The sequence below is a fragment of the Pongo pygmaeus genome, chromosome 1, assembly GCF_028885625.2.
Source record: "Pongo pygmaeus isolate AG05252 chromosome 1, NHGRI_mPonPyg2-v2.0_pri, whole genome shotgun sequence".
Lineage (NCBI taxonomy): Eukaryota > Metazoa > Chordata > Mammalia > Primates > Hominidae > Pongo > Pongo pygmaeus.
The window spans coordinates 121,153,831-121,168,620 of record NC_072373.2 but is presented as its reverse complement, the minus strand read 5'-3'; the positions used below and the strand labels follow the sequence as shown (position 1 = coordinate 121,168,620).

The 14,790-nt window shown below is 40.8% G+C and overlaps 1 protein-coding gene across 2 annotated transcripts in view; it reads left to right on the top strand.

Moving 5' to 3' along the window:
• The first annotated feature begins 1,364 nt into the window (after positions 1 to 1,364).
• Positions 1,365 to 14,790, top strand: part of EEIG2 (EEIG family member 2) — an 82,407-nt gene continuing 68,981 nt past the window's right edge. For both annotated transcript variants that reach the window (XM_054445778.2, XM_054445078.2), the window contains exon 1: positions 1,365 to 1,816. In XM_054445778.2, the coding sequence (XP_054301753.1) occupies positions 1,680 to 1,816 (137 nt within the window). In that variant the 5' untranslated portion in view covers positions 1,365 to 1,679. The remainder of the gene's footprint in view (positions 1,817 to 14,790) is intronic.

Sequence of the window (14,790 nt, the reverse complement as noted above, 5' to 3'; positions counted from 1 at the left end):
CAGGGTAAGAAGCTTTATCCATTACCAAATCCCCACCCCCGAACCTGCCTCTGAATCTTTATTTATTTTTTTTTATTTATTTCTCCTGGAACAACTTACCCCACTTTGTCCCAAATCATTTTCATCCTTTGAAATTCAGAAAACTGATTAACTTCAATTAATTGCTTCTCTGAGTTCTACATAGCTTGGTGCTAGGTTGTGTTTTTTTAATGACCTGTCTAAACATGTCTTCCTCACTAGATTGTAAAATTCTTGAGGGCAGTTATTGGCTTTTGGTTATGGGGGTCTAGCCAATGATTGACATTTTAAGCAATTTTTTATATGAATGAATGAGTAAAGGAGTAAACTGAGAAAGAATATATTTTCAATTAAACCCTTTCAGAGATTACTGTGGCAGAATCTGAGTGAAAATGACAATAACTCAGTTTAAAAACACGAACATCACGTAACCAACTTTGTAACATTCATTGTAACAATATATGCATGATTATAGAAGGCAGGTAATTGTTATTCCCCTAGGGAGATTTTTTTTAAGCCTGTCCTGAAGATTTTGTTTTGTTTTTAAGACAGGGGCTCGTTCTGTTGCCCAGGCTAGAGTGCAGTGGCGCGATCTCCGATCACTGCAAGCTCCGCTTCCCCGGCTCAGGCTAACCTCCCTCCTCAGCCTCCCGAGTAGCTGGGATTACAGGCGCACGACACCATGCCAGGCTCCCTGCAGAATTTGATTTTAAGCATTTCGGTTCTCAGTATAGACAGACAAATTTTTAAAGGGAAGGTATTATTTTAACTGCTTCTTTGCTCTTTTATCTTTTGTCCTGGGTGACAGGAACTAGATAAGCTACACCCGAGAGAAAGCGCCTGCAGCAGTACGGTGCCTGGGCACTTGATAGGCCCTCAGCACATCATTTTCCTTTTTCCTACCTTATCTTCCTTTTATATTTGAAGGCTCGTGAATTTAGAGTACTTAAAGGAAATTTTAGTTTTAGGATTTCAATTTGACCAAAACAACGCTGATATTTTAATTGCCTCTATTAACCCATGGCTCTCAAACTCAAAGGAAAGAAACCACAGGAGGGGGTGGGGGAGAAAGGAGGCGGTGCAAAAACTGAAAAGAAAGGCGGAGAGGAAGCGGTAGAAGGAAGCTTTCTCTGTCGGATTTGTCTTTTTTTAACCCCAGAAAGGCGTGACGTGCTAACTGCCGTCGCGGGTTAGAGTCCGCGGCCAAGCCCGCGCCCGCCCACAAAGTCCCCGCCCTCCCTCCTGCTTCCGCCCGGCGGTGCGCTGCAGGCCGCGGCCGCTGGGGGCGCCCCCGACCCCCGAAGAGCTGAGGCGGCGGTTCCTCGAGCCTCGCCTCTCCCGACTCCCAGACTGGCGGCGGAGGCGGCGGCGGCAGCGAGCTGCGCACCAAAAGGGCGCTCACCTCCCCGGGCGAGCTGCAGCACGACCGCTCCCTGAGGGCGGTCGGGGTCCGCGCCGCAGCTGCCGCCGCGTTCCGGCCCAGGCTGCCGCGAGAGGCGGCGGCAGCGGCCCCGGCCGCGGCCGGCCTGCGGCGCCCCCCGGCCGCGCCCCCGCGCGCAGCTCGCGGCCCTGGCCATGGGGCTGGGCGGATCCAGGGCTCGGCCAAGCTGAAGCGGCGGCGCCCGGCCGTGCGCCCAGCTTGCAGGCGCCTGGCTCTCACGATGATGAAGAAGAAGAAGTTTAAGTTTAAGGTGGACTTCGAGCTCGAGGAGCTCTCCTCAGTGCCCTTCGTCAATGGGGTTCTCTTCTGCAAGATGCGGCTGCTGGACGGCGGCAGCTTCACCGCCGAGTCCTCCAGGTAACTCGCCTCCCGCGCCTCCTCGCCCCTGTCTGCTTGGCCAGGGCTTGTTGGATGGGCAGCATCTCTCCTTGGCCCATTTGCTCGCCTTTCCCTAGGGACTGCTCTGAAATCAGTCGAATTTATTGATCTGCAAAGTGCTTTGCAAATGGGTTCTTCTCAGCTGGCCTTGACTCCTGCGCTCCTGACTCCAGATGGTGCCTGGTATCTGCTCTTCTCTCCCAAATCCTCTAGGAATGGGAGCAATGGCCAGAGAGGGAGGATGCTTCTGGTTTCTCTTAAGACATTTCCATATTTGTGAAATGCAAAGTAGAACTTGAGCTGTTAAAAACTAAAATAACCCAAACTGTTGGAGTTCCAAGAGCCCAGCTCTGAACAGAAACCTGTGCTTAGCACAATTCCTTCTCCCTTGTAGGTTACAAGGGGACTTGGCCACCCAGTCTGAGGTTGGGGTAGACCTGGCCAGGCTTGACTTGAGTCAAGTGCTTCTGGCAGACGAGACAACGGTCTGTGCCTCATCAGGGAGCGGCGTCTCCAGTTAGGCGCTAATGCTGGATGAATTAGTCTTGAAGTGGCCACTAGTAGGTCTCCTTGTGGAGGGCTTAGAGCCAGATGGGGAGCCCAGGCCCTGTCCTCATTTTAAAATGAGCCCCTGGGCACTCCCAGAGAGAGGCATTAGCAGGTTACAGAATGAAGCTATTAAATAATAGGTGTGGCATTAATAATAGGTGTGGCAGTGTTTCTTGAGTAATTTCAGAGCTACTCACAGGTTGACAGATGTACCCTAAGGTGCTTTCTTTAAAATATATACATAGAGAGAGAAAACAGTTTTTTTAAATGAACTTTTGAGTTCCTGAGATCAAGAAGGGTTAAAAGTTAATGTTATTCTGCCCGTATATACTGGTCTTAGACTTTATTTTTGCCCTAAAAATATTCTACTTAAAAAAATTCTGTCATTCCATTTATAGTATAAAGGAAATAATGTCACTGGATTGTGGAATTGGGGCTAGAAACTTGTCTTCTGGGGCAATATTGAAGCCTATGGAAGCCAGAAAATGTCTAGTTGGCTAAACCAAAGGATATATGAAATTAATAGCTTGCCGAAGACAGTTTTTAAAATTAAACTGTGGTGACACATCAGTGGATATTCAGCTAAGTATTTTAAACACCTGTAAGAGAAGAATGTAACCTATTTTGGTGCAAAAAAAATATTGGACCGTCTCTTACTTGTTGAAAAGCCTAAGCCGATTGGTGAAGGTCCTGTTGGTGCAGGTGACAGTCTTGCCCTGAGGCCTAGACTTTTGCTGCAGGGTCCCACCCCCGACGCCAGGTAGTTAGACTGGCGCTCCTGGGCCAGTGGTGACACCTGGTGGTCAGGGCACTTGTCTACGGGGCTTCCTTCCTACCTCAGTTATGTTTATTTGGCTTACTTCCCACAAGTCACTTGTTCTTTCGTTGTAGGCAGTCATTTATTCAGCAAATATGTGTTGGCTTCTAAATATATTATCTTATTTAATTCTCATAGCCAGTCTATAAGATAGGGGTCCCATTTTGTAGATAAATAAACTGAGGCTCAGAAAGCATAACTAACTTTCCTAAGGTCCCCTCAGCTGGTAAGTGCGATGCCAAGATTCTGATCAGGTCTGTGTAACTTCAAACAGGGTGGTGCCAGATAAAGGAATAAATCGTGTGCCATATATGAAAGTTTCTGAATAGGGAGCTTCCTAATGACTTTAATGAGCAAGGGGTATACTCCGCAAGACTTAGAAATGAAAAAGTTGAGTATCTTGGGCTAAACTCACCCCTTTTTCTTCCAATTAAAATTTGACTTTGATCAATTTGATTTTAAGTAAGATTAGGAAGAGTGCTCTGTATAGCCAAACCAAAAAGCCATATAGTATGGGGGAAATGACCATAATAAGGAGCCTGTGCCTTTGACATTAGATAGAGATAGTTGGTGTAAAGCTAAGAGCAAGGATTTGGAATGTTGTGAGTCTAAGCCTAAACCCCAGTTCCGCTGTGGTAAACCTGGATGGGTTACTTAGAGTCCCAAAACTTCTGTATGTAAAATAGAAACCATCACTGACATGTGGCGGTGTGAGGATTTAGTGAGATGATGTGCCCAAAACACCTAAACAGTGCTTTAGCACCCAGTTGGCATTTAAAGAGGAGACCAGGAACTTGTCCAAGAAGGTCCATTTGCTTTAGATGTTATATTTGATTCCTTTATCCTAACAACTACAAAATTGTTGGTTTGAGAAAGAGACCTCATTTTACAAGGAAAAAAAAAGGAAAATCAGAAATATCTAAAGTAAGTGAATTATTTCAAAATCACAGAACTTTTAATTAGTGGGTGCCAGTCAAGGCAGTGCATCTCTAATTGAACACTAGATTTTAACTTTTAAAAAATTGCTGTGTGTGCCCCTTAAAAGTCAGGTATAGTTAACACTGTAACATTTCTCCTGTAAAAATATGAAATGAATTACATAGAAAAGAGGTAACATAGCAGGCCCAAGACCGCTATTCTTAGAAAGGCCTATGTACAAGGCTGGCCCTTGGCTGGCATCTGGGAGCTGGAATGGTAAATGGTTCCAAACATGATACAAAACTTTACCTAAATGATACGACTGGCTCACTGTGCCTAGACTGTACAGAGTGGTTTATGCTAAATTCCATCTGGAATTTTGGTTCTTGCTAGGCAGCCTACGTGACCAGCCCTAATACAAATTTTGGGCATTGAGTCTCTAATGAGTTTCCCTGGTAGACAGCACATCACAATTTAATGCTAGAGAAATTAAGTGTGTGCTGATTCGACTTTGTATCTTTTCATTGTAATAAACCTTAGCCATGAGTAGGACTGTATGCTGAGTCCTGTGAGTCCTAATGAATCACCAAACTTAGGATTGGTCTTGGAGACTCCCTGATGGATGAACCTTTATAAAATAATACTCATCTTGCTACAGAAAAGCCTTAGAGGCACACAGAAAATTACATATATAGATATAAATAGAGAGACCCAAATATATATAGGTCATATGTATTTGATATATATATTAATATATTTGGCTTTGTACAACCACTAAACATGCAGATCATTTATTGTTCACCAAATATTAGTTGAGCATTTACCAGGTTTCTATTAACTGCTCTCCATCTGGGATTGTGAGAAGTACAACAAATATAAGGATCCACAAGGGAATTACTTCTAATGAAATTAGATCATAGATGTATAATTGCTTGACAGTAGAAGACAGTGTGACTTAGTGCCCAATCAATGGATCAGACAATATATGAGTGTTGTTGAAATTCTAAAGCAAAAGAGTTTATTTACAACTGTAATGGTTACTGACAACCACATTGGCATTTCTGTGGAGCATTCTGGGAGGATGAATTTGCATTGACAAAGTGAGGGTGGGAGGACAGCTTGAGCAAGTCATCAATAGGAGTTGATAATACATCAGCCTGATTGCAGAGCGTTCATGTTGAACAGAAGCAGAAGATAAGATTAGAGAAAGACTTTGAATACTGTTGTAAAGAGTTTCTTTCTACTCTCTTTCTATAAATGAGAGTTGCTTTCTGCTGCTCATAGGGTAAAATTAAACCTAAGATTCTTGAACTGAGTTGTTGTGTGGTTAAAGTGGTGTTTCACCTGGCTGATAGGCTGATGCTATTTGTATTCAAGGTTGGGTGGGGGGGAAATTAGAGATGGGGAAACAAATTAGGAGGCTATTAAAATAACCCAGGCAGGAGCTAATGAGAACCCGAACTCCAAGTTGTCTCATGTAAGTGACTGATAAATGATAATATTATGACAGATGCCTTGATGCCACGACAGAAGTGAAGAAGTCAGGAAAATTATTTGTTTTGTTTAAGGGGAATATTGCATATGGTGGTGGAAGATATGGTGGGTTAAGTTGTATGCTTAGCACGCTACATTTGAGGTGACAGTGAGCCTGATGAGTAGTTGGAGGTATTTGTTGTGGTATGTGGATTTCTTAGATGTTGTCTATTGGAGCCATGTAGGCCTGCTTACTAAACTTATTTAGAATTTCCTTACATTGTTTTTACCCTTTTAAAGATTATTAGTGAAAAAAGGCCAGGCATAGTGGCTCATGCCTGTAAATCCCAGCACTTTGGGAGGCCGATGCAGGCAGATTGGTTGAGCTCAGGAGTTTGAGACCAGCCTGGGCAACGTGGCAAAACCCCATTTTTACAAAAAACATACCAAAAAATTAGCTAGATGTGGTGGTGGGCACCTGTAGTGCCAGCTACTCAGGAGGCTGAGGTAGGAGGATCGCTTGAACCCGGGAGGCAGAGGTTGCAGTGAGGTGAGATCACCGCCACTGCACTCCAGCCTGGGCAACAGAGTAAGACTCTGTCTCAAAAATAAATAAATAAAAATAAAGATTATTAGTGAAAATTAATTTTAGAATCCAGTTTTTCTTGGTATTGTTTTCAATGAAGAGATTGGAAAAATATAAAGACTAAAAGGTAATTATTTGTAATAAATGTTATTAAAATGGTCAGGGTAAATTGTCAGATTTTTACATGCCATAGTTAATAAAATATTTGGAAAATACATTGTACAATTATAGTGGTCTATTCAACTGAGGCTAAATTGTTGCCTAATAAAATACAGTCATGTATCCGTTAACAGTGAGGATCTGTTCTGAAGAGTGCATCCTTAGGCGATTTCATCATCGTGCAAAAGTCATAGAGTGTACTTACACAAACCTAGATGGTATAGCCTACTACGTGCTTAGACTATATCGTATAGCCTGTTGCTCTGACCACATTGTGTATTTGGTCTGTTGTTGACCAAAATGTCCTCATGCAGTACATGACTGTATTTCTGAAGATGTTTCAAAAGGACAATATTATTGTATTTAAATCTTTTCACAGTACTTCCTTTGCAAAAGCATTTAAATCACTTTTGAGGTTTATTAAAACTGGCAGGGCAGGTTTAATTCTGGCCTACTTAAATAAAAGAATAATAGGAAGAAATTTTTTCTATATCTTTTAGAATTCCCTAGTTTGCCTTATTTTGTTCATCTTTTTTTTTGTGCTGATAGCCAAATAGTTTTCTAAGTTTCACATGAGGCTGTGGCAGAAACACATGTGAATTTGGGGAGTGTCTGGGATGCTGATGAGCACATCTATGTATTGGACCTTTTACTCTGTAAACAAGCAGAAAGGATTTCTTTCTTTTGGCCAGAGTACATCCTTCTGTTTTCAAGATTTTAGTTCACTGCACATTGTGTATTTCTTTTTAGTAAACATTTCTTTATTGAAAAAGTAATACAGATTCATGTGGAAAACTTAGAAAATAGAAAGGCAGAAAGAAAGGAACAAAAATTGCCCATAAATGAACCACCCAGGGATAATCACTATTATAAATATTTTAGTATAGAAATTAGGAGCCTTTATTGATCCGTACACATACATGTATACCCACACTCCCCCACACAACTATCACGTACCCTCTTTAAGCCAAAATGAGATTATACTATGCTTAGTATGGTTTTTTACTTCATGTATCTTTTCATATCATTAAATATTCAATTACAAGATTATTTTAATAGATGCATATTATTCTATTGTATGAGTTTCCATGATTTATTGAACCAAATCACTTTTGAAAGTCTTTCTCCTTTCCTTTCTTTTTTATTAATAGTTTTATAAATAAACTACAATAAACATCCTTATAACCAAGCTTGGTATACATCCATTATTATTTATTTAGGATTAACACTTAGAAATGGAATTATAGAGTCACAGGGCATGCAGATTTTTAAGGGTTTTGATATATATTACCAACTTGCCCTTCAGTGCATTAAATTGATTTTTTAAGATTAATAATCACTAATAAGCAGCAGATTATCAAAAGTTACTAGTAGTAGAAAGTACTATCTGACCATATGGCACAGAATTCTTTATACACTAGATCCAGCAACCCCACTTCTGGGTATACATTCGAAGGAACTGAAATCAGTGTGTTGAAGAGAATTCTGTACTCTCATTGTCTTTGCAGCATTATTTACAATAGCCAAGTTATTGAAACAACCTAAGTGTCTGTAAACAGATGAATGGATAAAGAAAATGTTGTATATACAATGGAAATTATTCGGCCTTTTAAAAAAAAAAGGAAATCCTGTCATTTGTGACAACGTGGATGAACCTGGCGGACTTTTGTTTAAAGTGAAATAAGCCAGGCACAGAAAGGCAAATACTGCATCATCTCACATATATGTGGGATATAAAAAAGGTGAACTCATAGTGGATGAGGGCACGGAGAGATGGGGAACTGTTGGTCATAGGGCACAAAGTTTCAATTAGGTGGGATGGATGTGTTCAGATCTGTTGTACAGAATGCTGACTACAGTTAATAATAATGTATTATACTTGAAAATTGCTAAGAGAATGGATCATAAGCATTCTCCAACAGCAAAAAAAATAAATATGTGAGTTGATGGCTATGTTAATTGGCTTGGTTTAGCAATTTCACAATATATACACATATCAAAACATTACATAGTACACAGTAAGTATATACAATTTTTATTTGTCAACTATATTTTAATATAGATAAGTAATTAAAATAAAAAATTTTTAATTAAAAAATTCCTTATACCCTGACCAGAAATGGAGTCATCAATTCACATTATTATAATACCTGTAATAATAGTAGCTGACATTTATTTGAGCACTTTCCCAGTGCATCAGGAACTTTTCTAAGCCTTTACATTTAATCTTCAAGATATTCCCGTGAGGAAGGTGCTATTATTACGTCATTACCATTATTAGTACCCTTGCCATTATTGCTGCTATTACTGTCATTTTATACCTGGGGAAACAGAAGCACAAAGAGATGCTAAAAGTTACTCAGCTAGTAAGTGGTAGAGCTAGGAGTCATTCTAGCTCCAAGGACCACTGTTAATCACTAAATTCTACTGCCTCTGAGGCTTTGTGTTGTATGCTGTCTCATTTTTATGTTTTATAAGAATGGTAGACAAATATATATAGTATAACTTTTTCTGAATGTCAGTTTCAGAAAACTGGTTCCAATATGTGACATCACTAAACAGATTACAAGACCTGGCCCCTTTAGATTTTCCCTGAGGCAATTGTATATGAAAGATAAGTAAAATGCAGCCAGGCATTTTTATGGGCTCATGCCTGTAATCCCAGCACTTTGGAAGACTGAAGCAGGAGGGTGACTTGAGCCCAGAAATTAAAGAACAGCCTGGGCAACATAGTGAGACCCTGCCTTTGAAGAAAATTTAAAAATTAGCTGGGTTTCATGGCATGCACCTGTGTTCCCAGCTACTCAGGGAGACTGAGGTGGGAGAATCGCTTGAGCTTGAGAGATTGAAGCTGCAACGAGCCATGATTACACCACTGCACTCCAGCCTGGGTGATGGAGCAGGACTCTGTCTCAAAAAAAGAAAAGAAAAGAAAAATGGTACTCATGCCACTTTTTTTTCAAGATGTGGCTTTGTACAACTAAGTTCACAAAATTTAGTCACATTATTGGATAGTCGTATCTTATAAAAATAGTATTAATGCCATTTTACACCAGTAAGTTAATATTCACCATTGTATCACTGAGCCTTACATAGCCAGCATTTTGTAAATATTGAAAGAAAGCAAATATTCAGAGAAAAGATCTGTTGTAGTTTTGCTAAAGATGACACACATACAGAGATCACTAAATTAAATATATGGGGAAGTACATCATGTTTTATCTACACAGCTTGTAAAAAATTATGTTCGGTTTGGGGTGTAGGCCTTTGAGGGTTATCAAATGGAGGTCCAAGGAAGATATTGGGATTCTTAAGAATCTTGAACTATGCTAATAACAGGAGACTGGGGTTAGTTTTGAGAAGATAATGGTCTTCAAATACTAAAAAATTGACTTGTATATATGTATATTTTACATTCCTAATTTTATTTGATTCTTACAAAACCGCTTTAATAGAAGTAGGAAACCATTGTCACCTGTTTTTGGTTTAGGATGAATGTCAGGTGCTATAACAAGGTATTTTTAAAAAATAACAAGTGGCTTAACCAAGATAGAAGTTTACTTCTCTTTCATATGAAGTCCAACCTAGTGTGGTAGCTGTGCTCTGTCCAGTTGTCAGGGGCCTGGACTCTTTTTGTCTTGTTGCCCTCAGGGTATTGTTCTCATCCACAGGGACTGACTTGGCTCACCCCACATCCGAATTCCAGCCACTGGGAAGGAGGAGAGGGGAAGGGGAGGTCCCTTGTGCTCACAGTCCATTGACCAGAACATCAGCACCATGCCACATCCAGCCCCAAGGTTGAGAAATTTAGTCTTTACTGGGTGCCTGTATGCCTAGTGAAACACTCAGTTAGAATAAAGGGAGGAGAGGACAGATATCAGGATAATTAGCCTCTGTCATACCACTCTTTTAGACATGAGAAAGTTGATCCTTAGAAAATAACTTGTTCAAAGTCACATATCAACTAATGAAAGATATTTGAAAAATTGTGCCATAAAGAGGGAATAGACTTATGCTGGGTGCAGCTGAGGACAGAACTAGGACCAGTGGGGAGATGTTAAAGAAGGCATGTTTCTATTCAGTATAACATTAAAACAAATAAGTTCTAATATTTAGGAGAGTACAATAGTGAGTAGGCTACCTCAGTACTACTAACAGTTGAATGACCTCATCCATTTGTCAGGAGTGTTATTCATCATTAGGAGGATGGGTCATCTAGATGATGATGCTGATTATTCTTTTTAGAGACAGTCTTACTCTGTTGCCCAGGCTAGACAGGCTTGAGTGCAGTGGCATGATCATAGCTCATTGCAGCCTTGAATTCCTGTGCTCGAGCGATCCTCTCTCCTCAGCCTCCCGAGTAGCTGGGGCTACAGGTGTGTGCCACATGAACATGCTAAATTTTCTATTTTTGTAGAGATGTGGTCTTGCTATGTTGCCCAGGCTGGCCTCAAATTCCTGGCCTCAAGCAATCCTCCTGCCTCAGCCACCTAAACTGCTGGGATTACAGGTGTGAGTCACTGTACCTAGCCTCACCTAAATGATTCTTAAGGACCTTTATAACTCCAAAATTCTATGATTAAGCTTTCAATTTTGTCTTTTAAACCTTTCATTATAGCTGGGACTGGACAGCTTATATCAGCCAATTATATGTGCATTTGTGTCTCCTTGATATCCTCTCCTTCACCCTTCTTTTAGTCAATCCACATTTCAGCCATTCTTTAAGATCTAAATCAGATATCTTCTCAGTTTTATACCCATACGTGTCCAACCTACAGTCCACCCACGGCTCCTAACATTACTATACATACTGTATCCTTAATTAATGTTAGTTATTTGTTGAATGAATGAAAACTTTTCTCACCATCCCACTGTGATTTCACTTGTCACTCAGTTCTTACAGTTCTTGTTGCTACAGTCATTTCACACCAAATTTACTCTTTTAATTACCTTCATGAAAAATTACCATACAGTGTACAATTTGCAGTAATAAAAATAAACTCAAGAATAGGTCGAAAGGAGAAAGTGTTTAAATGGGATTTTTTGTGGGGGTGAGGTCGGGGAAGTGTCATGGAAGAGAGTTCCTTAGCAGGGTGTTTTTAAAAGTCTAGCTGGAGGAGAAAACGGAATGATAAAGGGAACAGAAGACACAGTGACATGAAGCAGCATGTTGTGTTGAGGGCACAGTGGGTAGAGTGGTGTATAACTGCTGCCACATAGAGGGAGAGAGAGGAAGTGGTCATTTCAAGGAGCCTAGACTTGGTTCTGTGCTGTAGTCTAGGGAACCAAAAGTAGGGAGTGATATGCAAAGTTAGTGGTTTGGTTTAAGGTTGGAATTGAAGAGAATTCTCATCTGACACATGACCTTAGCTTTCTCAGTAGCAACCAAGAAAGGTAGAATAAGGGATATGAGGATAATGATGAAAGATCAGAAAAGCTTCCACAAGGAATGGGAGAGGAAGCTGACCAAAGACAAGTCCAAAAGACCCAACTGAAATTTAAAAACATGAATTTTAGTGATGGCAGTATACGTGTTCATGCAGTTTTCTCCAGCAGTGCTTGTATGTCAGGGATAGGAGGCAATGGGTAGTAGAATTGATTCAGGTTTGGAAGTTTATGGGTATGTGGAAAGGCCTAAGGCAATTGGGAGTACTGGTGAGAAAGGAATCTAAAGAATCAGTAATGGGGTCCAGATTTCATATGGAGCAAAACCAGGCCAGGGAGATAAATAAGGAAAATATGGAACAGTTGGAGGATGAAGGCCTCAGTGATGTTAAAGGAAGATATGTGCAGAAGGAAAGACACTGTGCAGAATTAGTTGGTGGGGAGGGGCTGTACTCAGAGTGGGATATTAACGCTTGGGATTACTTCAGTAGAGCAGTCCACAGTTGGCAGGGTATGGATGTTGCTGAGATGGTGTGAAGAATGGCATAGGGCAAAGAACCCTGAGTCTAGGGCGTGTTGTTTGCATGGTATTAAGATAGCCAGAATGATTGCAGGTGTTGGAGTGAAGAGAGAAAAATTGCAAAACAGCTACTTCCCTGTCACATCAACCTGGAGGGGAGGAGTGTGACATAAGCCAGACATCACGTGCCTCAAGCTTTTAAACCCTAAGCTTGAAAGTAGAAGAGTTACAGCCTGCAAGTGTCAGTGAGAGTGCTGGCACTGCCTCTGGACCTGTGGAAGATGGGGGTGGAGAATAAACATCACCTCTGCTGTAGGGGTACAATACAGCTAGTGTCCTCGTGAGATAGCCAGGTTTCAGTTAGACAATGAGAGGAGTGTTCTATGAAGAGACTGAAAGTATGAGGGTTTGTTTAGTCCTAGAACAGAGGTTTCAGGTGGTGTCGTGGAATGAGTTGGGAGAGAGAGGAGCAACAGAATGAGTTGGAGTGAGGAAGAACAGAACAATAGGACAGAGAAGATTGAGGATTTAGGGAGAATAGGTGAGCAAGACTTTCATCTTAGATTTTTCCTACAGATTACAGGGATGAAAGGTATAATTTGAACTGACTGGCCTCAAAATTTTCAGTGTGGATATGAAATAATTTAGTGTCAAGTGATACAAGACAGTTTCTCTGGCTGCTACTTCTTGGAGTGTAAAAATGAGGTTGCGTTAGGTCCTGCCGCCCACTTCCTAGGAGGTCATGCCTTCTTTTATCATCCGTCCCTCCTCCTTACTGTCTCACACCCCTCTACTGACAAACTTAATCTTCATCCTCAGCAGTCTTTTCACTATTATTTCAGAGGATGAACTATTCTTCCTCCTGTTCCTCGCCATTTCTCTGTATCTTTGATCCTATCCTTGTTTACCTTCCTTCTCTATACAATTCTGATACAAACTTCATGAGAAAAATAACTACATTTCCTGTCTCTTAAGCATTCCTCCTCTCCCCTCAATCCTGCACTCTGACTGCTGCCCCAGCACTCAACTGAAACTGTTTTTGCTAATACCATCAGTCATCCCTGATTGCCATGTCTAATCAGTATTTTCTCATTTCTACCTTTGTACTGTGTTTGAAACACTCTGAAAATTACCTATTTCTTGAAACTTGACTATCTTGACTTCCATGAATCCTATTCTTCACATCTCTAATTCCTTCTCTGAATTGCTTGAAGGCACTTCTTCTGCCTGCCTTTTTTTATAGATTTTATTTTCAGAGCAAAATTGAATGGAAGATACACAGTTTCCATATACCCACTGCCTCCCACTCACATAGCCTCCCCCACTAGCAACATCCTGCCACACGGTCGTACATTTTTGCCAGTAGAGAACCTACATTGACACGTCATTATCACCCAAAGTTCACAGCTTACATTAGGGTTTACTCTTGGTGTTGTACATTCTAGGGGGTCTGCAAGTATCTAATAACATGTATTCACCAATCTAGTATCATACAGAATAGTTTCACTGCCCTAAAAATCTTGTCTGTTCCACCTTTTCATTCGTCTTTCTTCTCTAATCCTTGATTTATTTTATTTTTTTTATTTTTTTTTGAGACGGAGTCTCACCCTGTCGCCCAGGCTGGAGTGCAATGGTGCGATCTCGGCTCACTGCAACCTCCGCCTCCCGGGTTCAAGCAATTCTCCTGCCTCAGCCACCCAAGTAGCTGGGATTACAGGAGCACGCCACCACACCCGGCTAATTATTTTTGTATCTTTAGTACAGATGGGCTTTCACCATGGTTTTGCCTTTTCCAGAATGTCATATAGTTGGAATCATGCAGTATGTAACTTTTTCATATTGGCTTCTTTCACTTAGTAATATGCATTTAAGGTGCCTCTTCCTTCACGGCCTCGTAATTCATTTCTTTTTAGCACTGAATAATAGTAATTACCTGGATATACTATGCTTTACCCATTCATCTACATATTAGTTGCTTCCAAGTTTTGGCAATTATGAATAAAGGTGCCATACATTTGTGTGTGCATGTTTCTGTGTAGACATAAGCTTTCACCTCATTTGGTTAAACACTGAGGAGCATGACTGCTGGGTCATATCAGAAGAGTATTGCCCACCCGTCTTTAAAGGCTTCCACAGGATTTGTGAGGCAATGAGGGCAATTAGGATTCTAGTTTGCAAATAAATAAAGATCAGAAAAGGCAAATGATTTACCCAACATTATACTAGTAGTAAGTGATAGAGCAGGTCTAAAATTCAAGATTCCTGCCGATTCGTCCAAGACTTTTTCATTATCTTATGTGACCTCTTTATTACGTAACAGAGAAATAGAGTTTAGATTTCTCACCTGGAGGTCCAAGCCAAAAACTGCTACACAACCCTTGAAAAACTACAGTACCTCGTATAGCCTTGGCTGGGAAAGGGAATAGGCTGGAAAAGTAACTACAGTCTTTGTTAGGGCCTTTAGTGATGAGGATATTAGAGTCTCCAATAAATCCAAGAATTTGTTTATATTTACAATGTATTAGGCCAAGAGTGAAAAGGCAACT